General features: G+C 39.0%; 1 protein-coding gene across 5 annotated transcripts in view; it reads left to right on the plus strand.

Annotated features, from left to right (window-relative positions):
* The window catches only part of LOC150088570 (uncharacterized), a 453,076-nt gene that overhangs the window by 417,141 nt on the left and 11,825 nt on the right, over positions 1 to 24,110 (plus strand). For 2 of the 5 annotated variants that reach the window (XM_090369575.1, XM_090369577.1), the window contains one exon: positions 23,495 to 23,513. The exons of the other annotated variants lie outside the window; for them this stretch is intronic. In XM_090369575.1, coding sequence (XP_090225701.1) covers positions 23,495 to 23,513 — 19 coding nt within the window. The remainder of the gene's footprint in view (positions 1 to 23,494; positions 23,514 to 24,110) is intronic. 5 annotated transcript variants of the gene reach the window in all.

The raw sequence follows: 24,110 nt of genomic DNA on the forward strand, positions 1-24,110 counted from the left end.
AAGAAGGCAGAGCCTTCGAAAGCTTCAGATTTTAGCGCTTTTAATTCTGTATATTTTATTGTATTTTATGATATTCTTTTTCTTTCTTTTTATATACTTATTGTGAATTAGTAATGCCAGTTTAATTTTATTAAATTAAATTATTAATTTTGTTTTTTGTTTTATTATTTTAACGCAAGATTGGTGTAAACTACTAAAAATTTATATTATGAATATGTCCAACCCCAGAGGCCTATTTGAAGAAATAAAGGGAAGGGCTATTGCTTCGTAAAGGTGACTACGGGGGGTCTCAGACAGTTTTTAAATTCTGTACAGTGGGATCAACTGATGATGTTCCCAATGTTGAATTCTAAATGGGAAGCCTTCAGGACTTAATTTTGGAGGCACTGGGCTTTTCATTCCAACTAAGAAATACTGTTCAAGGTTTAGGACTAAATGGATGTCAGATGAAATAATGAGGCTTGTGGCAGAGAAGAAAAATGTATGGGATGCATATAAAGTATCAGGTAACACAGAAGCCTATTGCAGATATAAACTAGTCTGTAATCAAGTCACAAAGGAGGTTAGGCAAGCTAAGGCAGATTACAAGAAATCCTTGGCAAAGGATGCAAAGAAAAACAGCAAAGAGTTCTTTCTTATGTAAACTCTAGAAGGAAAGGGATTAATCAGATTGGACCACTTAATATAGATGAGTTTACTATTGATGATCATGCTCAGGTAGCTGATAAACTGAATGAGTATTTTGCATCTACATTCATACATGAGGAGTTATTCAATGAGGGGAGTGCCAGAATTACCAAACTCTAACAGGGAGCTAAGTGATTTTGTAATAACTGAGAGCAAAGTGGAGGAGAAATTGTTGAAGTTAAACATAAAAAAGGCACCTGGGGGTGGATGGGATCTATCCAGTTATATTAGAGGTGGCAAAGGAAGTAAGCAAACCATTACCCATAATTATAAGAGTATCCCCGGACTCAGTGGAGATGTATCCCCAATTCACAAAGGGAGATCAAAGGGTGACATAAGTAATTACAGACCTGTTAGTTCAACTTCTGTTCCAGGGGAAAATAATGGACTCACTGGTTAAAAAAGCATTGCAGGATCATCTATATAAGACTGCAGTAATAATTCAGGCACAGCATGGGTTTGTTAAGGGAAAGTCTTGTCTGATAAATTTGATTGGATACTATGATGTGGTCACAAAGGAACTGAATGCCAAAAATAATTTTGATATCATATACTTGGATTTCAGGAAAGCTTTTGATACTGTTGCGCATGGAAGATTACTTCAATGTGCAACTGTACAAATTGGAGAGATATGGCATTAAGGGTAAGTTGCTGCACTGGATAAAGGAATGGTTGAGTGGGAGACGACTGAGAGTGGTAATCAATGGACACTGATAATGTATATTTATCAATGATATTGATGAAAGTATATCAGGTTTAATGTTCCAGTTTGCAGATGATATAAAGGTTGGCAGGGTTGTTAATGACAGTATGCTACTCTAACTGGGTCTAGATAAGTTGGGCAAATGGGCTGAGAAGTGGCAACTGAAGTTTAACATTGACAAATGCGAAGTACTGCATATGGGTAGTAATAAACAAAGAGAAACATACCAACTGTGTGGTACTACACTCAGGGAAGTGAAAAATAAAAAAGACCTAGGGTTAATTGTGCAGTCCAATATGAAGTTCACTGAGCAGTGCAGGTCATGGAGTCTTGTCAATGATATACAGGAATTTTGCTAGCAGGGACAGGGAGGTGATTATCCCGTTATACAAGGCAATGTATACACCTAGAGTACTGTGTACAGGTTTGGAGGACTCATTTTAGGAAGGTGTAGAGTTTCCTAGAACAAGTACAAAGAAGGGCAACAAGATTGGTGAGGGGAACAAAGGGATGCTCGTACCAAGAAAGGCTTAAGTTCTGCAAATTGCAGAGCCTGGAGAGTAGGCATCTGCAAGGTGATATGATTCAGGTGTAAAAGGCCTTGGATGGCTTGAGCAAGCTGAATGCTAATGGGATTCTTGCTCAGATTAAGAACCTGAGAGGGCACAGATTCAAAATGAGGAAAGACAGTTGTTGAATAGATGTACAGAAATTTGGCTTTAGCCAGCGGGTAGTTGATTGGTGGAACAGATTTCCATCTTTTGTTGTTGGAAGTTGATAGCCTAAATAAATTTAAGGCTGAACTGGACAGGCATTTGGAACAAATGGAGGGGTTTTTTTTTTTTTTTTTTTTTTTTTTTTGGCTGATGCTGCATAAGCTTGCTTTCTTGCATTGTATGCCTCTACTAATGCTAATGAAAGTTTGTTTCCCATTGCAGAATGGAGGAATATCTTCCAAAACAGCTTAATCAGCACTTGTTTGAAGAGGTCCGGGTTTGATTTTCAGCAACAGCTGGAGGAATTTCTGAAGTCCAACTGAGGCTGTAGGTAACTGATCTCAGGAAGAGAGAACAGGGTTTCCCTGTGAGTACTCCCCTCCTCAACGTGGGCACCTGTACATGGTGAGGGGGCTCCCTCCCAGGTTCAAGGGCATAGGAATTCTGCATTTGCAGCTGTATGATGTGACTTGTGGAAACTCGGAAAGTAGGGATCCTGTTGGGTGAGGGGGGCCCACTCCTAATACACCTTTTTGGCCTCTTTGACAAGACAGGAGATCCTGGACCAGCCCAACTGGGATAAATTGGCAGGTGGTTTTACTACTTGGGTCAATTGTATTCCAATAGGTCTCCTTCCTGTTGGTCCTGGGAAAGGTTCGAAGCTTATTGAAAATGTAGGTATGCTGCTCTAAGCGAATTTGGCATTCAATTCGCGTATGCAGTACATGCTAGTTTGCCAGTGGATGCCCTTCGTAGGGCTCTGTATTGTGTGAGGTATTTAGGGCACCAGACATTTTATTTTACTCTTATGAGTAATTTAAATTGTTCTTCCCAACAAGGCCCCTACCTAATTGATAAGATGATACTGACTGCTGTGAAAAAAGACCTAGAAATTAAGGATACATCAGAAAAGATTCGAATTGGCAGGATCTCCAAAATCCATAAGAAGGCTGTATTCTGGAGACCTTTTATATGAAGCCTCAAGTGCAAAAATGTGTCCAGAAAATTCTGAAAGCCATATCAATAGGGGGAATACCTATCATCATAACCCCCTTAAAACTCTGAACTCTTCACATGGTGTCATATCAGAGTGGGATCTTTCCATGTCTAGAAGAAGGGGACTGCTCTGAATTGAAATATGAAAGTTTGACAGCTGTCAAGCAAATATCGATGCAGGCTAATTAAACTGCCCAGTAAGGGTTTACATTCAAAATCCACTGAGGTGTTTTAAGTGTCAAAAGTATTTGCAAACATCATGTCATGACAATACTGCCTGTGCTCAATGTGGTACCAAAGACTGAGAGCAAGGAATGTCCAGTTTCTACGCGAATTTGTACAAATTGCCAAGAACACTTTGCACTGTCAAGCATGCCAGTGGCAGAAGGTAGAGAAATTCAAAAACTGAACATTTTCTATCAGGAGGCCAGGAAATATTCAACCAGTAAATAGCGGCAGGTCCTCCATATGTCCCCTTTTCTGGGAAGTGAGATAACCATCAGACTAAGCTTGCAAAAACCCATACAGGACCAATCAGCTGCCACGTCTGTATCTGTGACTCTTAATTCTCTGCCAGTAACAAATGAAATCTGTTAGAGAAAATAATAAAAAAACCTGAAGTACACTCTGTAACACAGGAAAACATTGATATCGAGGTAAAGGAGATAGCAGATGATTCAGTCTTAGAACTCTTTGCCACGGAAGAAATGAACACAGGACAGCCTGTGTTCATTTCCCCAAAAAAGATAATTCCAAGTCTTCAAACTCAAGAAGCTGTCCAATAGACCCACAAGCCCAAATAATGGCCAAATTTATAATGTGGATACAAAGACAGAATTAGGGGTAGACCTGCTCACAGTGGAGTTGCCTAGGTGCTCCTAGTGGGCAACTATACCCTTTCCAAGTAATCCCTTCTATAACCATCTTGGAGGCAGTTGCTGTTTCCCTCTTTGTAGGGTTTCTTCTAACAATTTATTCAGTATATATGCCACTTGGGATTGGCATCTCCCAGACAGACCGTGATCTCATTGTGCAATTGCCTATTCCCATTCTCTTAGAGTTTAATGGACATAATACCCTGTGGGTAGTGCAGACACTAATATGAGAGGACACGAAATCACATGCTCTCTCTCTCCTAAATGTGAGAATGAACAACTTTCTCCATATGCCTATTTCTGTATTTACTGCCATTTAATTTCTCTGTCTACTTCCATTCTCTCTTCCCTTTGTTCATGGGAGGATGAAGAAAATACCTCTAGGAGTGATCACCAAATTCACTTTGTGATATCTTTTCTGACTGAAAAAAGAAGTCCACCATCAAGGATATGTCAGTTAAAGTTTCATAAGGCTGACTAGAATGCCTGGCACAGTTTGATATCACAAAAGTCACCCAGGAGCCCATCAATGATGCAGTTATATACATTACGGAAGGTATTAGCCATGCAGCAGCATTTGCAATTCCTTAAAGCGTCTACACAGTTTCCATTTCCAAAGCTTTGGTTGAATTTAGAACGCACAGCAGCAAGAAAAGCCTGAACAAAGCATGGAGGATATTCTGCCAATATACCACTACAGAAAATTTAATATCCTTTAAACGTGCACATGCCAAAGCATGCAATATCTGATGTCAGCGCCAAGGGGGAATCTTGAATCCATTTTACCTCCATAATCCAGGCTGCTAGCTCAAAAGTACTAGGATAAGATTTGGAAGGTGAAGGGAAAATATTCACCGAGCACTTCAGTGATCCTAGAGCACTGTGGATGTTCAATTGCAGACCCAACTTCAGTTAATATTAGTATTAGCTAAACAGTGCAAGGAAGCCACAGACAGGCTTTTGATGTATCAGCAAAAAAAAAAAAAAAAAAAGACAAGAAACAAATTATGTACTTCCCCCTTCATGAAGGTAATTCTCCTGTTGAATTTCTTCAAACTGTCAGCCTTGGCTACCTTTGAGGCAACTTGTTCCAATAATCAACAACTCTCTGGCCAAAAGAAAACTTCCTGTAATTTGAATTTATGGTCCCTAGTTTTCGAATTCTCTATAACAGTGAAAATTCTGCCTTCATTCATTTTACTATCCCCTCTCAGAGCCTTATAAACCTCAATCAGGCCCTCCCTTTGAAGTGCCTGGTTGCCAAGCTCTGTAACTCACATAATCAGAATCATTCCTTGCATGGTCACCATTTAGCCAATCTCACCATGTGAGTTGCCGGTCTTTGGTGCTCAATGTCTTTTTTTCAGATGTCTTCTTACAGTATTCCAAATGCAGTTTTACAATTGCTTGATATAGTAGGATTATGACCTCCCTATCTCTATAAGATAATGTTTGATAAATCATCGATAGGACAGCATCTGGATGCCTGTTTACACTGCTCAGAAAACTTCATATTTGCCCATATCATAACTCCCAGATCCCTTTCTTCCTGTACCGTTCTTAATTCAATCCCACTAAGTGTAAAATTTATTGGGGTTGCTATACCCCAAGAATAAAACCTTTTCATTACACTGCATTAGAATTTCATTTTACTACATAGCTGCCACTTTTCTGAACACTTTTGAAGTCTGTTCAAGGCATCCTGAAAGAGCACCACTTGGCACTCCTTATTAACAAATCTACCAATCTTTACGTTGTCTGCAAATTTTGACATCACGGCTTCTATCCCTTCATTGATGTCATTTATGAAAATCAGAAATAACAATGGTCCACAAACCAGTGTTTGGAGGACCCCCCCACTTCTGATGTTACACTAATCTGAAGAGTATCCATTAATCACAGCCCTCTGCCCTGCAGGCACCCATCTTAGAATCTTTCCAGTAATCTCAACATGTTCTAGCTTATACAGTAACCTCTCTTGAGGGATTGAGTCAAATGCCTTGCTAAAATCTAAATAAACTAGGTCAAAAGTGTTCCCTACATCCAGCTCATGAGTAATGTGTCAAAATAGCCTTCTAGGTTATTACAAAACCACGTCGTGTGTTCTTCAGAATGCCATTTCTATCTGAACATTGCACTCTTAATCATTGCCTCTAAGATTTGCCTACCACCGAAGTCGGACTACCCGGTCTGTAGTTACTGACTTCACTCTTAAAACTGCCTTTAAGTATTGGCAATTCTCCAGTCCAGAGGAATCTCACCTATGCCCAACGATGCCTCCATAATTAACCTGAATGGTTTGATAAACTCTCTGACAACCTCCTTCAAAATTACTGGCTATATGCCTTCAACTCCAAGACTTAATTCCCTTTATGCTCAAAAGTTTTTCTAATAAACAGTTATCTTTAATTTCAAATCACTAATTTTGTATGGCTCAGCCTCATTCGCACACTTTTCTCAGCATTGAAGGGTCTTTCATCAGTAAAGACTAATGCAAAATATCTATTCAATTCATCAGGCAGTTGTAAGGACAAACTTTCCCACACCCAGTACACTGAGGTCCGATCTGATTCAGTTTCTTCTTCGTTGTGTTTACATACACGAAAAATTCCTTGGCCCCATTCTTTGCTTTCTTAGCCAGTACTTTCTCATACACAGCATTGGTCTCCCTAACCTCTATACATGGAACCCATTTAACTTGACAGCTGAAGGATTGAGTCATTTATGTCGACATGATTGGTTATCGACATAACTGTTCCCCTCCAATCTGCCTCCTCCCCCACATCAAAAAATTACTTCAGGTATCCCCGTTACACGTTGGGCAATAATTCAGTACATTGTATAAAATTGACCAAAAGCATTTATTTCTCAAAACAACACCAGAAACAAGCTGAAATTAATATAAATTTAGGCATAAAATTATATAAACTAGTTTACATAAAAACTGATTAAAAAACCCAAAATGGCCTCTCTTAAACTGGTAACTAGTATTCTATAGAAAAAAACTGTCTAACATGTAAAACAGTAGTAATGTCTCTGCTTGGTTTCTTCAGCTGTTCTTTTTCAATTCCATTCACCACAGCATCGGTATGGCCAAGAATACTTTCATCACCACTTAACAATATGAGGTACTTTCTGAGAATGTCGAGGACATGCAAAGCTTCCTTTACAGTTCGGATGGATTAGATTCATCCTCTTCCTCATTTTTCTCACCCCTGGGTGTGTGGATGTTGGCCAGGATTTCTTTGTCACCACAAGGTGCAGAACATTCAATTCTCATCAGCTCAGCCATTTCTTTCTCGAACTGTTTCTTCTACATTCCAATGGCCAAATAGAATTCTAGGTCATCATGATTGTCAATCTTGGATGGATTGAAGCCTTCAAATGAATTACCATTGGCATCTGGAAGGAAGACATGCATAAAACAATTTCAAATGGTGTCTGTCTTTGCCATACCCCATGCTTACATAACAGTGCCTGTCAGCTTAGAGATAGGACAGTTTCTTCCTTGTGACATCCTGTGGTAGTAAAGCTTTAGATTCCAGATAATTCCTTGGTCCATGAGCTGCATTAAACATGTTGAGTTGGTGGAAGAAAAATCAGTTTGACTGCTTTTGAGCCTTGAAAATGGAGGTGCACGCAGCAGTTGTTAACAGTTAAGGCCACCTCACAATCAAATTAGTGCAGCTGTGCTGTGAATACCACAACGGTCGTCCAAGCCTTTGTATTGTCTCTTAAACCAAGGGCAAGTATTGCAGATTCTTCAAGCACTTTGGCTTTTTGAATTCACCGACGACAAGCAAACTGGCTTTATCACTCATGTCCATGTTTGTAGCCACTAGGACTGTTACATGGTCTCTCAGTTGCTTCCTCCAACTGCAACAGTTCTTTTTGAGTATGTAGGCCTTATCAAGGGTGTGCTGGAAGAACAAGACAAGGATTTCATCGGCATTGTAGATCTGCATGTTGGTAGAGTAGTACTGTGCTAGGTTAGTTTGAAGCCTTTCTTTCCAACCTTCTTTGTCGACATGTCGGCATGCTTCCCTTTACCACAAATACACTAAGTCAAATTATAACATTGCTTAAAACCGATTAATGATCCATTCCACAAAGTAAAATTTGTGACTCCAGATTTTTGGCAAACTGTTCTGCCTTTTCTGTAAGCATGTTACACCATGGGGAAGGGTCATTCTTGATGGCATCACAGTACCACAAATACACGGCTTCTTCTAGGTTTGGATTCTTGGCAAGCTTTATCTTCTTGGCCTTAGCAATTTATGCTTCCATCCTCGCACTGCTCCTTAATCTTTCTTAATTTGCCACCCAACCATTTGTGCTTGAAATTAAATTGACTGCACACATCTGCATGCTTTTTTTCAATCTTCCAATGCTTTAATTCTCAGAGTGTGTAGTTCTAGCTTTTGTTTTATTCCTGAGCAGACTAAATGCTACAGACAGGCAAACTGAGACTCAGGGAAAAAATGTCAACAAAAGCGGGATGTCAATATAAATGAGATTGTCTTAAACAGGTTCCACTGTATGTGGTACTAGTACAGATTAACTTGTAGCTGTTGTAGGCTTCATTACTTTTCGTCACTATGCAACTATCCCATGGTATCTCTTTCTACTTTATTAGACCTGGCCAGCTTTGCATTCATGCATTTAGGTATCCTCCTCATGCAAAGTTTTCTTAATGATATATAATTATGCATATGTGGCTTTTATGATTTTTGCTTTAAAGGTATTCCATAATTCAAAGTTGTAAATACTCTAGGGGAAATTTTTACAAAAATCTCTGCAGTAACATCGTTCCCTCCAGAACTTAGGAACTCCAGAAATTATCATTAAACGTCCCTTCAAAAGGGCTTGAACCATTCAACAAGCCCTTTACACACGAAGAGTTTAAAACTGCAACCTTTCTCTCTCAAGCAAGTGCTGTGATGCCAGATGACGTTCACTATAAAAGGATAAACCACTTTCAATACAAAGTAACAATCTTCTTTTTGTTTTATTTAATAGCATCTTTCTTGGCAAAGAATTTCACTTCTGAATTCCTGGAGAAAGATACTCATTCTTGCCTAACCAAAGCCAGGAAATTATCCCAAATATCTAAGTAACTATCATCCTATTGCTCTAAAAAGCTGTTTGTGCAAGACTCTGGAAAGAATGGGTAATACTTGCCTTATATGTGGTATTTATAAACAAAAGGCCTTCCTTCCAGGACATGTATAGCTTCCAAAAAAATAGGTCCACTATGGATCATTTAATTATATTAGAAATGTACATTACTGATGCTTTTATAAAATCAGAGCGTCTGGTAGCATTTTCTGTGATATCAAAAAAAAAGCATATGCCGCATGTATATTATCTTCTGTAGCAGCTCCAGAACATTAGTTCAGCTCTGCCAATGTGTTCTGTGAAGATACAAGCCATAGAATGGCCAGAAACGTGTCTGTGTGTTATGTTGTTAGTTGTTTCTGGCCACTTTACCACAGGGAAGGCAGTATCTCCTGGAGAGCCTACCTGGTACCGTCTACACCATGAGGAGGTGGACCACAACTAAGTATGTCCATAGTCCCATAGAGGTTGATCAATACAATCTTTGTCTGCCCTAGGAAGGGCGAAATCCCACACCCACTGGAGGTTGTGCTATACCAGTGGGTGCCAGCAAAAAAAAAAAAAAAAGATATACTTGAGAGGGGGAAAAAATAATAAAATAATACTATAATTACTTTTAAAAAAATGAAAAGTGGGGTGGGAAGATGGAAGAGGGAGTGACTATCTTTGTGTTTTAGAGACATGAGATCCCCTAGAAATTTAAGGCAGAAGATTCTTAAAGTTCCATAATTTAAGTTCTTCATAGTAAACAGTGGTACAAGGGGTCTCTGCTATTCTAGGCACGTTGATTTGAATTTGTGACTGGTTGGTTTGCCAAAAGTTTTCTTCTAGAAAATAGCTCAGTTGAGAACTGCTGGAACGCTTTGAAATTGGTGATGGATTCTACTAAGAGTGTCTCGTTCCCTGGAGAAAGGCTGGGAATTTGTGCTTTCAGGATGTTTCTAATGTCCATGTAGAGCGGGCAGTGGTACAGGATGTGGATCCAATCTTCTGTTTGTTGGCATATGCAGGAATCAGTGTTAGCTAATCTAAACTGATGAGGAGAAATGCTATGTAGATATTAGGAGTGAACCAGGAGAAGTGCTTTGGTTTGCTGTGAAGGAGACTTCTGGGATGAAGGTGAAAGTCATTCTGCCTTTAGTTGATATGTTCCAGAATGTTTGCCATTGTTTCATCAATTCTGTCCAGACTCTGGTCTTCTCAGATTTTATATCTGCAAGAGTGTTAATTGTTATTCCTCTAAATGTCATGGGCTTGGCATGCTTGATAGAACAGCAAAAAGCACAGAATGTTAGATGGTCTAGAGAAGGGGTCGTCAACCTTTTAATACCTACCGCCCACTTTTGTATCTTTGTTGATGGTAAAATTTCTTTACCGCCCACGGGTGCCGCAGTAACTCAATTTAGTGCAAGTGCAAAGTAATTTTTAGATGTGAGGGTTTGTAAAAAATATGTACTTAAAATTATCTTTTTATTTATACTTTATGTATGTTTATACATAGATAATTTAATGAATTTCTGCACCTCCATTGATATAGCACCTACTACTGCAGGAGCTGCTTAAATTGGAAAAAAAAAAAAAAAAAAAAAAGAGGAAGTTAAATGTGAAAACAAAGTTTATTGAAATTACCTTTAATTAATGATTAATGAGATCTTTGAGATGAATTATTATCTATATTCAAAGTTTAGAGATGGAATTCAAAAGTAAATTGCAAAAGCATATTTTAAAAAGTCAAACTTGCAAAGTTGTTAGCAATGTATGTGATATATGAAGGAAGAACAAAATTTGTAACAATGGACAAAAACCCCCACCACGAAAGCTTGAATCGCCCAATTGAATTACCGGTAGGGACGAGGTTGACAACCACTGGTCTAGAGGCATGACGCCTGCAGGGCATTGGTTGAGACATTTTAGTATTTTTGGTTCTGTTGTACCACACTGAGGTAGCATAGGTTGCTGTGGGGATAAAGACTGCCTTGTAGTAGAGCATAAGGGTTTTGTGGTCTAGTCTCTAGTCAGTTTTTGTAATAATTCTAATGATGGCCATGGTTAAATTTTTAATTTTCTCTGTTATGTGGGTTATGTTGAGCATGTTCCTCTTGTCTAACGTCAGGCTCAGGTATTTAGTGTTCCTGACATAGGGAATTTATTTTCCGTAAATTTTCAGGAGTGGGGGATGCTGTAAATTGAGTTGTCCCTTAAAGGTCATCATTTGCATTTTGGCAGTTGATATTTTTAACTTATTTCTGGTTGCCCATTCTATACGGTTTCCAAGTACTGAAAAAGCTCTTACTTCCAACTGGGATCTTGAGTTCCCAGGAAATATGAGGACCAAATCATCTGCATATATGCTATAGGATAGGTATACTCGAGTTTTTTGGACAGCCAGGAGTTCAGTACGATTTTCCAGAAGAGGGGTCCCAGTACAGAGTCTTGAGGGCACCCTCTTGAGATGGATGTGATGCTGGTTCTTTCTTAGGACCTGTATATATCTATGTCTAAAATAGTCACAAACTACTTGGTATATCTGGGATGAGCAGTTGGCACAGCAGAGACTATCAAGAACGGTCTCCCACCAGAGGGAGTCAAAGGCGCCCTCGAAGTCTATAAAAATAGCCAGTTCATATTTAGCCTTAGTCTTGGACCTGATTTCTGAGCATAAGAAGAGCATCCCCACATTACTTGCCCTTGACGAAACCAAATTGCTCCGATGAGAGTAGGTTCTGATTTTGGAAGAAGTCCATAATTCTGACTTCCGACAATCTTTCGAAAAGCTTTTGGATCTGATGGTGGTTTGTTAGTCTTCTTTATTAGTTTTACAAGGGCTTTTTTCCATAGGTGAAGGAAACTGCCATTGATTAGACATTTATTGAATAGGTTTAGCAGTATGTTGGGATATATTTCTCCAAATTTGCTGATGATAATGTTTTCCAGCAGATCTGAACCTGGACATTTGTTGGTTTTGAGTTTCTCTAATGCTGTGTATAGTTCTGTGAGGTTGAATAATTCTGTATCCCTGGTGTATAATCGAGATTAAGAATCCTTAGGGAAGACTGCAAAGGTGAGTCAGCCATAGTGTCATCTTCAGGAAAGTTTTTCCAGGATTGTGTTGACTGTGTCCTTCCAGTTTCTTGTTTCAGTATTGTTGCCCTCAATGGAATTGTAGATTTCATTGGTGGGTAGTACTAATTTTATAGAGAAGGCCCCAGGGATGTGAGTTACCATCTGCCAAGTGGTGCTTTTTTGCTGGGCGATTTCCACATTGTATTGACGTTTCAAGGTACAGTAGTCGTTTCTATATTTATCAACTTCAGCTTGACACTAGGAACGTCTACATTGGTAGTTTTCTAGCTTGATATGCTTTTTTTCTCAGCTCTGTCAGGTGAGAATTCCACCAGGGGACAGATGTATTCCTTGGTGTTTTGTGTTTAGCTGTGGCCCTTATTAGTGCTGCTTGTATATGAAATGCATACTCTTCTGTATTTAGTTGATTTAAGGAGTCAGTCATGTCTTTATGAAAATCTTGTTTTATGGAGTTTATGAAGGATGTCCATTTTATGTGTTTAATGGAAAATCTTAATTCTTGAGGAGGTGGAATCCTTGCAGGTTGGTTGGCAGAAACTTTGAAAGAGATGGCCTTGTGGTCACTACATTTGTAATCTTCATGAACAGTCCAGTCTGAAATCTTGTTGGTTAATCCTAGCATACAAATTGTCAGGTCAATGTTTGACTCGCCTAGAACAGTAAAGAAGGTGCTTGGTTGGTTGGGTTGATTCAAGATGTGCAGGTTGTGAGTAAGGATAAATTCTTTCAGTTTATGCCCACAGGGATCACAGGTTTTGCTGTTCCATGGTGGAGATTTGGCATTCAGATCTGTTGCGATTACTATTTGAGACGGACAGAGTTTATCAAAGGAAAGTTCTAGATAGTTCAGGGAATTTTCGATGTCATCAGATGGTGGGCAGTAGAGAGAGATTAATAGAAGGTATGGGAAGCAGATGAAAATGTGAACACGTAGCATTTTGGGTGCACAGGGAGGATATTGCAGTAACATCGAGAGAATTATTGAAGACAATGATGGCTGTCTTTGGAAGCCCTCTGCTAAATGTATGATTCTTGAGGAAATTGGAAATCCCATGGCCTTTGAATTTTGTCTGGAGAAATAAGGCTCCTGTAGACAAAATGTTGTAGGAGTGTTTGTTGATGATCTTGGCATGGGCAGAGGTCATTGAGGGATTTGGTGAGTTATTCATTGATGGTCCTTGTTCTTGCCTGTTCCAATGCTCTTAGGTATTCTGTGAAGGTGGAATCCCGGACAGATGATTGTGGTCTTTATTGCGTCTCTTACAGTTGTTGGCATAGCTTGGACTTCGCATATTGTAAGACCTCCATAACTTTAGTCTTGGTGGTAACCTTTTTTTAAAATTATTACTAAATTATTAAAAACTTTCTTCTAATCGCCGATTTGAAGTTCATTTAGGATCCACACTCAAATGTTTTGCCAAGAAGAGGGAGTTCCACAAGGATCCGTTCTAAGTATCATGCTGTTTGCTATCAAAATATGTCCAGTCTCCAGAGTAAAGCTCCGGCAGTCCTCCCATCATGAAGAATGATTGTCTTTTGAGGTTGATGGACCTTATATTACAAAGGGTACAGCTCTAAAACAGTGTTCGCAAACCGGCTATTAGATAGTCCACCAGACTGAACCTATTGGTAACTCTCTAGGAGGTTTTTGGATCAGCTAGTTTACAGTCTCGATTCATCTATTTTTTTTTTTTTATTTTTTTTTTAATCCTATTATGTGAGCAATACACGAAGGAAAACCAGTTTTTTCCTGCTTCCTTCATGTACCATGGCTGTGAGATCCAACCGGATAGTGCAGCACCATCGTGATATCCAATATCGACGTGGGATTCGAACCCGCGACCTTTGGGTTGCCAGGCAGGCACTTTACCCACCCAGCTAGCCCGGTCGGCTCATCTACTCTGCCAAATAGTGATATTTGTTTTTTTTTTTTTTTAATGTAATCCCAAACATCAGAGGTATTAGAATCTTTAGTACTTAGTACCATGCTTGGGTTGCAGTTAAGAAGATGAAAGAAGATATTTGTTGATATTGGATTTGAACTTCTGTAGACTAATTTTCAGGAAATACATATGAAGGAAAGTTGTTCCAGAAAACGGCAGTTGAATGAATAAATGAGGAAGATTAAAAGTTGGTTCTGTTGGTTTGAAGTTGGACAGTAAATGGATGTTGGCTGGTGGCGGCAAGTGTTCAGACCGTTTTGAAAGACAGTAGGAATTATAGAAGCCAATTCAGAAGAACAGCGCCCATGGAAGTATCTGGAGAAAAGGCATGCAGCAGACACAGTACGTCTATGAGACAGCGAGTGTAGAGACTCAGTTAGAGAGGAGTCATTAATTAACTAATTGCCTTCTTCTGAATGGAATCTAGAAGCCTGAGAGAGGTCTTGGGAGTATCACCCCAGATGTGGGAACAATATTCCATGGTAGGGCGGATTTGTGATTTGTACAGAGTGAACAGCTGTTTGGAAGAAAAGTAACGCCGAGAGCGAAAAAGAAAACCAAGTTTTTTAGGTGCAGAGGAAGCAATATTTGTAATGTGCTTGTGCCAAGAGAGAGATTAGAGGTCAGGGTAATCCCCAAAAGAGATATATCATTTTGCCTAGAAATCGGAGTGTCACCAAAGATAAGCATAGGAGCAGAAGAATACTTTTTGCGAGATATAAGACAAGACTGAGTTTAAGAAGGATTGAAATCAAGTAAGTTGTCTTTGCCCCACTGGAGAATTACCTGGAGATCAGCATTTAAGGAATTGGTAGCAGATTTTCGAGAAGTTGAAGCTGATTGAGAAGGGCAAGGTTTCCCAAAATGGAATGCAATGGGCTATCATCGGCAAAACTATGGATAGGATTTCCAGTCAATGGAAGAAGGTCGTTAATATACAAGAGGAAAAGAGTGGGGGAAAGAACTGAACCATAGGGGACACCGGCATTAGTGAGGCAGTTGGAAGACAGAGAGCCATCTACCATCACCCTCTGTGAGCAATCGGAGAAAACTGGATAACCAATTACAAAAAACAGTTGGCAAACCATAAGGTGGAAGCTTGTTTAGAAGACCTTTATGCCAAACACGATTGAAAGCCTTTGAGATGTCAAGAGCAACTGCTTGTGTTTCACTGAACTTTTCCATTGAATTTTTCCATAAATGGGTAACAGAAGCCAGAATATCACCAATGGATCGACACTGGCGGAATCCATACTGGCGATTGTTGATCAGACGAAAGGTTTCTAGGTAATTTAAGAGTTGGTGGTTAATTGATTTCTCCATTACTTTAGAAAGGGTAGGAGTAATTGCAATGGGACAATAATTGGATGGGAGGGATTTGTCACCCTTTTTAGGAACTGGCTGGATATGAGCAAATTTCCAAACAGAAGGAAAAACACCTTTGGAATAAGAAAGTGAAAAAAGGAAGAACAGGAGTAAATTCAGGAGCACAGGTTTTGAGAACAAGTGGTGAAATACCATCAGGACCTGGAGCTTTCTTAGCATTAAGATTCGTCAATATTTCTGACATCCTTTTGACGGAAGACCACATCGAGGCATTGAATGGAGTGTTTTGGGAATGGTGGGAGATGTTTTACCGAGATCATTAATACAGGAATTGGAGGAAAAATGGGATGCTAGCAAGTCATCTTTATCCTTGGCTGAAGTAACAACAGAACCATCTGGTTTGGACAGAGATGGGCAAAAGTTGCGGCCAATAGCTTTGAGAAGAGACCAGAATGCTCGGCTACCATTAGGGAAAGAAGCAAGTTTTCTACTCTTAGCCTGTTCAAACTGTAGTTTGGACTGATTAATAACTACTTTACAATTGTTGCGAGCTTTGGTGTAGGCAGAAAATGAAACTGAAGAATTAGAAACAAGCCAATTACGACATGCAATGTTCTTCTTTTGAACAGCTTTAGCACATTTATTGGAAAACCAAGGTTTAGATAAAGGACGAGATTTTAAAGTGAAATATGAGATAAAGGATTCCATTCCTGCAAGAATAATTTCACTGACACGACCTGAGCAAACTTTGACATCAGAAGTTTTGAAACAGTAATCCGACCAAGAAAAAGAAATCTCGTGGGGCATCCCATTTTGTGTTCTTGTAATGCCAAACAATACGAGGTTGGGAATAGCCATGAGGTAAAGGCTCCATTGGAGAAGAGACAGCCACCAAGTTGTGATCTGAGGTGCCTAAAGGACCTCTCACTTCAACCGTATACTTAGATGGGTTGTTTGTGAGAAAAAGATCAAGCGTGTTGTCTGTATGGTTAGGATTGTCCGGTATTCTTGTAGGTAAATGAACAATCTGTGCAAGGTCATTAGTAATTGCAAAAGCCTCAGCATCTCAACCAGCTGGGTCAGTGTGACTAGAAAACAGAAGCCAGCTGGAGTTGTGAACATTAAAATCACCAAGGAATACCTCACTGTTAGGAAAGTTGGACTGGAGAAAGTCAAGTTGCAAAAAGAGGAAGTCAAAGAACTCCAAGTGATTAGTGGAGTTGGGAAAACGGTAGAGACAACATATGAATTTTACACAATGAGGTAGAGAGATTTTAAGCCAGAGGAGATTCCAAATTACCAAGACTGACAGGGAATATTGGAACATACATATGCATAAGTACAACCTTTGAGGTGTAAGGAATCGTACAGCAAATAATTTGGGCATCATAACTGAGATGAGGTGTAGTTGAATCAACTGATAACTGAGATTCTGTCAGAAAAAGTACATGGGGTTTGGCAGACTGCAAGTGGAAATGGAAATCGTTGAGATTAGAATTCAGGCCAAGTATATTTGTTAAATGAATTAGGAAGTGTTTGGGAGGTCATGCTGTATGAAGTAATGAAATATTTGGATATGGCGTACAGTTTACGGAAAAGTGGCCCCCCACATTTTGACCCCAGTAGATAGAGTAGGCTACAGAAATGTAAATACTGTACAGTCAATTCTCGATAACTCTAATTTTTATTGAAGTCCCAGCCCCTTTAGCGTAGATTCCATGTTAAACTCTCGATTACTCGAACTGAACTTCCGATAACTAACTTTTTCGAACAAATTTTCAAAATGACATTCGTGTACAAATTGTCACAAAGCTTTTTTTTAAACTAATTTCTCCCCTTTTGTATATCTTCAGCGTTCTCTTTCCATTGTGAAAGGATTAACTGGAACTGTTAATCCTTTCACAATGGAAAGAATACATACTCAACCACGAGGGCGATAGTCACGTGGTTAGTGATGGACTTGGGGGAAGGGAACAGTGACTAATCTTATAGGAGTCTTTTCAGTAACAAGTGAATCTTGTTCTGATTTGTCTAAATTCAACAATAAAAGTTCCTGCATCTGGCTTTCCTCACATTTCGTGGTGCTGTCGCGTCCACAGAGAAGTAAGATACAGAGTGGGCTCTTGCTCAATTCAAAAATGTTCCACCTGCGAAGGGTTTGGACAGAGGGTTTGGAAGGCCCAGTTGTGAAAGTCATAACTAAACATAACCATGCAGCTCAAGCTGCAAGGTCGGAAGCATTGCAATTGATTGGTCAAATACGGCAACATGCAACAACCATGAACGAACGGCCACAGAAAATTGTTGCATCAGTTATTGCAGAGGCGCATACCAATGTCACGGCATTACTTCCTAAAAAGGATTCACTTAAACGAACCATTCGTGATGTTTGATGCAACAATGGTACTCCTGCTTTACCGAGCAATCTCTAGGACCTAGTAATTCCACAAAATTATCAAGAAATTATTATCGATGGCAATGTACAACAGTTTTTAATTATATTATAAATCAACAGGGATTACCTTTATTTTAGATATAGGAAGCTTCTTTTCCAACTCTCCTAGTCCAACTCGCTAATAATTTTTGAGGATTATTATAGAATATTATAGGATTATTATATAGAATATAGGAATTATCGAGCACTTAATAGCTCTCAATTATCAAATCTATTAAACAGTTTTTAATGTATGATTCTCAGGACGAACTGCTCCCAGGTTGCATGCTTATTTTTTCCACTAGTAACAATCTTCAGTTATTGGTGCATAGCCAGGAGTGGTTTTCTGATGGAACAAGAAGTATGCTGCAATTTCTGCTAGAATCAAAAGAATAGTCCAAGATTTTCAAAATCGTAATGTGATTGATTACCTTAGAGGCACTGCATACAACTTCGAGTTTTATACAATAATAATGTGCATTTATTCTATGATTGATTACCTTTAATTTGATTACCTTTGATTGATTCATTCTATTAAAACAAAATAAATTAGAATTAATAAAAAATTAGGTGTATTATTTACATTTCTATAGCCTATTCATTATCTACTGGGGGTGAAATGCAAGGGGCAACTTTTCCGGATCCCATGGCGTACACGTGGTAAGAATATACCGAGATCCTTGATATAACGTGGCTTCGACAATGTCCCCCATATACACGCTACTCGGACTCCCTCCAGTCACTATCTGGCAGAGTAGAGGTAGCAAGATTATACAATAGCTGATCCGGAAGCCTCCTGGAGAGTTACTAATAGGTTTGGTCTGGTGTACTAACTAGCGGCCGGCCTGCGAACTCCGTTTTAGAGATGTACCCTCGGAATGTAAGGAAGATTGGATCTCGCCATAATGTCCATCATAACTTCAAAAGTGATCAATCATACTGCATGATGGAAGAGATTGGGAAGGGTTGACCGGAACTTGGCTCTGGCGACTAAACATGGGTTCCCCAACTTCAAGCCTCCAATAAGCAGAGTGGTGGTATTGCATCGGTTGATGTGAGTCATCTACCACCTAGTACCGCCTGATAACACAGAGGGGCGGTATTCCTCCATGTAGTGTGGGTGCCACACCTCGACCCCTTCTTACGTTGGTTCACACCTGGGTGGTCACCTACCATGTGCTTGAGCATGGAGGTTATACCCAGGATTACTAACAGTCCCACCATTGTGAAGGTGCTAGCAGAGGATTTGGCTGTCACAGACTGTACGGACTTCGCCGAAATTGGGTCCACTTGAACTGAGTGTCACCCGAATATCAGTTTCATCAGTGTTTTAGACTCCCAGGTAGCAAGTACAGCTTGTCTGGCATATCTGAGAGAATGTCCGTGACAACCTCAAGGACCAAGGGAGGTTTTTGGATCAACTAGCTTACAGTCTCAGTTCATCTACTTTTTTTTTTTTTTATCGTATGATGTGAGCAATACACGAAGGATCCAGTTTTTTCCTGCTTCCTTTGTGTATCGTGGAAGTGAGATCCAACCGGATAGTGCTGCACCATCGTGATATCCAAGGCCAAGGTGGGATTCGAACCCGCGACCTTTGGGTTGCCAGGCAGACACTTTATCCACCTGGCTAGCCCATTTGACTCATCTACTGTGCCAAATAGTGACTGGAGGGAATCCGAGTAGTGTGCATGGGGGGGAGGGGACTTCATTATCTAGGCCATGTTATGTCAAGGAGCTGGGTATATTCTTACCATGTGTATGCTATGTCCAAAAATTTCATTACTTCATACAGCATGTCCTTGCCATCTTGTCTTACTTCTGAATATGCCATGAATTTTCAAAATAATAGAATGAATTTATCTGTGAAAAGATCTGACCCTCCCAAGCACTTCTTCCTTAATTTCACAAATATACATGGTCTCAGTTCTAATTTCAATGATGTTCATTTCCACTCAATTTCAGTTGTCCAAATTATTTGCTGTATAATTCCTTTCGCTTCAAATGTGGTGCTTGTGCACATGTCTTTTCTGATATTCCCTGTCAGAGGTTTAGTAATTTTAAATCTCCTCTTTCCAATCTTCTCTGGCTTAAAATCTCTTTACCACATTCTGTCAAATTATCTGTTGCCTCTATCATTCTGCCATCTCCCACTAATCATTTGACTTTCTCCAGTCCAATTTTCCTTGGTGATTTTAATGTTCACAATGCCAGCTGGCTTCCATTTTCTAGCTACACAGACCCAGCTGGTTGAGATGCTGAGGTTTTTGCAATGACCTTGCAGAGATTGTTCATTTACCTAAAAGAATATCAGACAATCCTAACTAGCAGCCAACACACTTAAATTTTTTTCTCACAAACAACCCTTCTAAGTACACAGTTAAGATAAGTGGACCTCTAGGCACCTCAGATTACAAATTGGCGATGGTCTCTTCTCCAACGAAGCCTTTCTCTTGTGGCCATTATCAACCTCGTGTTGTTTGGCATTACAGAAATTCAAAATGGAATGATCTGCAAGATTTCTTTTCCTTGCTTGGACTAAGCAGTTACTAATCAGTCCAACTAGATTTCAAACAGGCTAAGAGTAGAAAACTGCTTTGTGTCCGAATTTGAAGCCGAGTATTCTGGTCCGTTGGCCACAACTTTTGTCCATCTCTGTCAAAACCAGATGGTTCTATCGCCACTTCAGCCAAAAATAAAGCTGACTTGCTAGCATCCTATTTTTCTTCCAATTCATGTATTGATGATCTTGATAAACCACCTCCCACCATTCCCAGTATACTTCATTCAATGCTTCCTGTTGTTTTCCATCAGAAGGATTTTGATCATTCTTGATGCTAAGAAAGCTTTCAGGTTTTGATGGTATTTATCCAATATTTCTTAAAACCTGTGCTCCTGAACTTACTCTTGTTCTCTGTTCTCTGTCTCCTTTTTTCACTTTCTTATTCCAATGGTGTTTTTCCTTCTGCTTGGAAATTTGCTCATATCCAGCCAGTTCCTAAAAAGGGTGACAGATCCCTCCCATCACATTTTTCATCCAGTTGCACTTCTACTCTTCCTACAGTAATAGAGAAATTACTGTAGGAAGAGTAGAAATCAATTAACTGCCAACTCTTAAACAATCTAGAAACTTTCCACCTGATCAATGATTGCCAGTATGGATTCTGTAATGGAAAAGTTTGGGGGAACTTTTTCATCAATGTGCTACAGGCTTTATCAACAATGAGGTATAATCCTCATCCAGTCCTGTCCCAGATTTAGGATATGCTTAATTTCCCTTTTCGAACTTGAATTTGACATCCACTTCTGCTGAATCTCAAGGCACATCGGAATCAGAGAAAATGATCTAGCTGATAATGCTGCAAAATCAGCAATCCCCTTGAATAACTATTGTCCATCAGCCCCTTATACAGATCATTGGCACAAACAGGATGCAAATGAACTACAGCAGATTAAGCCTCTAATTAAGTGATGGCAGTCCAGTCTACACGGTGTCTGAAGATAAATTGTTCTTGCTCAGCTCTGCATAGGTCACAGTCATCTGACACTCTTTTCTGCTGAGGATGGATGGCCCACCTAATTTGTGAGCACTGTGATTACTGTTTTAACCATTATTCATATTTTTATGGAATGTCCCATTTTTCCCATTGCGTGACTTATTTTATAGATTTTTCTTAATCTGGCTGAACCATTTTACACTCAGCCAGATTTTAGATGACAGACAATAAGTCTGGCATTTTTATATTTTTACAGTTCATTAATTTATACACGTCTATTTGAATTTATCATTTTATATTTTTGATATATATTTACTGATTTTGACACGGTAATGTGTTTAGAGATTACCAAATATATATATTTTTTCTTTATCTTGTTGTGGCACATTATGGCCTTTAGCAGCCAGTACGCCATTAAACACCACCTAACCAATCAATGTTGAGTTATTTTGAGTTTTTCAGCTCATACACCATGCAGATTGTGCACACACACACACACACACACACACACACACACACACACACACACACACACACACACACACACACACACACACACACACACACACACACAACAGCTTTTGAGCTTTGTCACATGCGTGACAAAGCTCAAAAGCTGTTGTAATATTGTGAATTTGAATTTTTGTATACTAGAACTGTAAAAAACTGTCAATTGGGCTGTAGTTAATTTGTCCTAACAGATAGTTTTCTTCTCAGAAAATTTGGAGAAAAAGTGACAGGTATTTTTTAGCATGGTTCTTGATCTCATGTCATTGTTTACCAATTAACATGTGGAGTTGAATTAAACACAGTGGAGGAGGAACGGGATCTGGGACAAGCAGGTATGAAGTTTTCTGAACGGTGTAAACAGGCAGCTAGGAAAGCTCATGGTGTCCTATTGATGATTTACTGAACACTATCCTGTAGAGATAGGGAAGTTATAATCCCACTGTTTTTTTTTTTTTTTTTGATTTGGTAGTTGTTGGCGCATCGGCTTCTGTGGCCATATTGCACCTCCCAAGGTTTTTGCAGTACTTTTGATCCAAGCCCGAGGCGGGAATCGAACCCGCGACCTTTGGGTTGCCGGGCAGGTACTTTACCCACTCGGCTAGCCCGGTCGGCAATCCCACTGTATAAGGCAATTGGAATATTGTGTTCAAGTATGGAGACCTCATCTGAAAAAAGACATCGAGCTTCTTGAAAGGATCCAAAGATGAGCAACTCAAATGGTGAGATCGTCAGAAGGATGACCATATGAGGAAAGACTCAGATTATGTGGGCACCTCTGAGGGATTAGTAAAATGAATGAAGGTCAAATTCACACCATTTTAAAGAACTCTAAAACTAGGGATCATAAATTCAAATTACAAGGCTTAGATTAGGTTGTAGGAAGTTTCTTTTAGCTGGCGAGTCATTGATAGCTGGAACAAGTCACCCTTGCAAGTAGTTGAGGCTGACAGTTTGAATAAATTCGAAGGTCAACTGGATACTTACCTGTATAAGGAGGTAAACATATAATTTGTGTTTTCTTATCTACTTGGTTGCAGGGGTTTTTTTTTTTTTTGCCAGTGCAGTTTTTTTTTTTTTTTTTTTGCCAGTGCAAAAGTCTGTGGGTTCCTTGCACTATAAGGTGAATGCTATTACTTAAACAACGGCATTAATCTTAATAGTTTAACATGGCAGAATGGCATTTAAAATAGCAATGATGGCATTGCTATTTTAGTGATGATGAGGATACAGTAATCCTGTATGTGATGATGAATTTAGTGATGATGAGGATACAGTAATCCTCACCATCTCAACTGTTATACTAATGCAATTTTCATAACAGTGAATCTTTATCAAGTAGATTTTAAAAAAAATGCAGAGGCCTTAAATTCTATACTGGAATTCTAGAAACTGAGAACTTAGCTGTGAAGCACAAATGAACAAGGCAGCCAGTGCAAATTCTTAACTTTTCGACAGTGTTTACAAACTTTGCTGTAAGATAAATCAAGGAAAAAAGTTAACCAGCAACCCTTTAAATGTGTTATATTCTGTATGCATGCAACATACAATACTTGCCACTGTGGATCTATTCTGAAATATTATTTTTATTTTCCTTTGCTGCCCTAGGGCAGGCGAAAAACAACAGGTATGTGCCTGTTCTAGTGATTTTAATTTTCTTAAGATAACTTCTTAATTACTTGGTCTTGTCTGGTGGTGGTGGCGGCGGATATAAAATTTCAAATAATGGTGCTCTTAGGAAGTATCAAATGTATGCTTTTGTTAAAATATTTTAAAGCTAAGTATTTATGTTAAAATACTTTTCTTTGATATATTTGGTTGAATTTTACATTGATTTCTCTGTTTTAAATGAAACAAAATATTTGTGCTATTAAGTTTGTCATAAGCTACCACAGGGGAACACAGTTTGGAAAAATAAATATACCTTAAGCTAAACAAGGTTGAAACTGACAATTTGTGTTTCATGGCAAAACTGAAAATTCTGAGCAATGCCCAACTGTCCAGATAAATTTTTGCCTCTTGAAGTAAAATTTAAGATGAACAGTGAACTATTTTACAGTTTAATATCTTAAAAAGTAGAATACATGCAATGATGGAGCTTGTAAAATCTTAAAAACATCAAGTTTGCATATTATTAACAAGTTTACAATACATGGTAGGCAAAAAGGCCTCCATCTGCCATATTTTAATCATTTCATGAGTACACACAATATTTATGTTTAAA

This window comes from Mastigoproctus giganteus, chromosome 3 (assembly GCF_048544385.1).
Source record: "Mastigoproctus giganteus isolate SK-2022 chromosome 3, ASM4854438v1, whole genome shotgun sequence".
Taxonomy (NCBI): Eukaryota; Metazoa; Arthropoda; class Arachnida; order Uropygi; family Thelyphonidae; genus Mastigoproctus; species Mastigoproctus giganteus.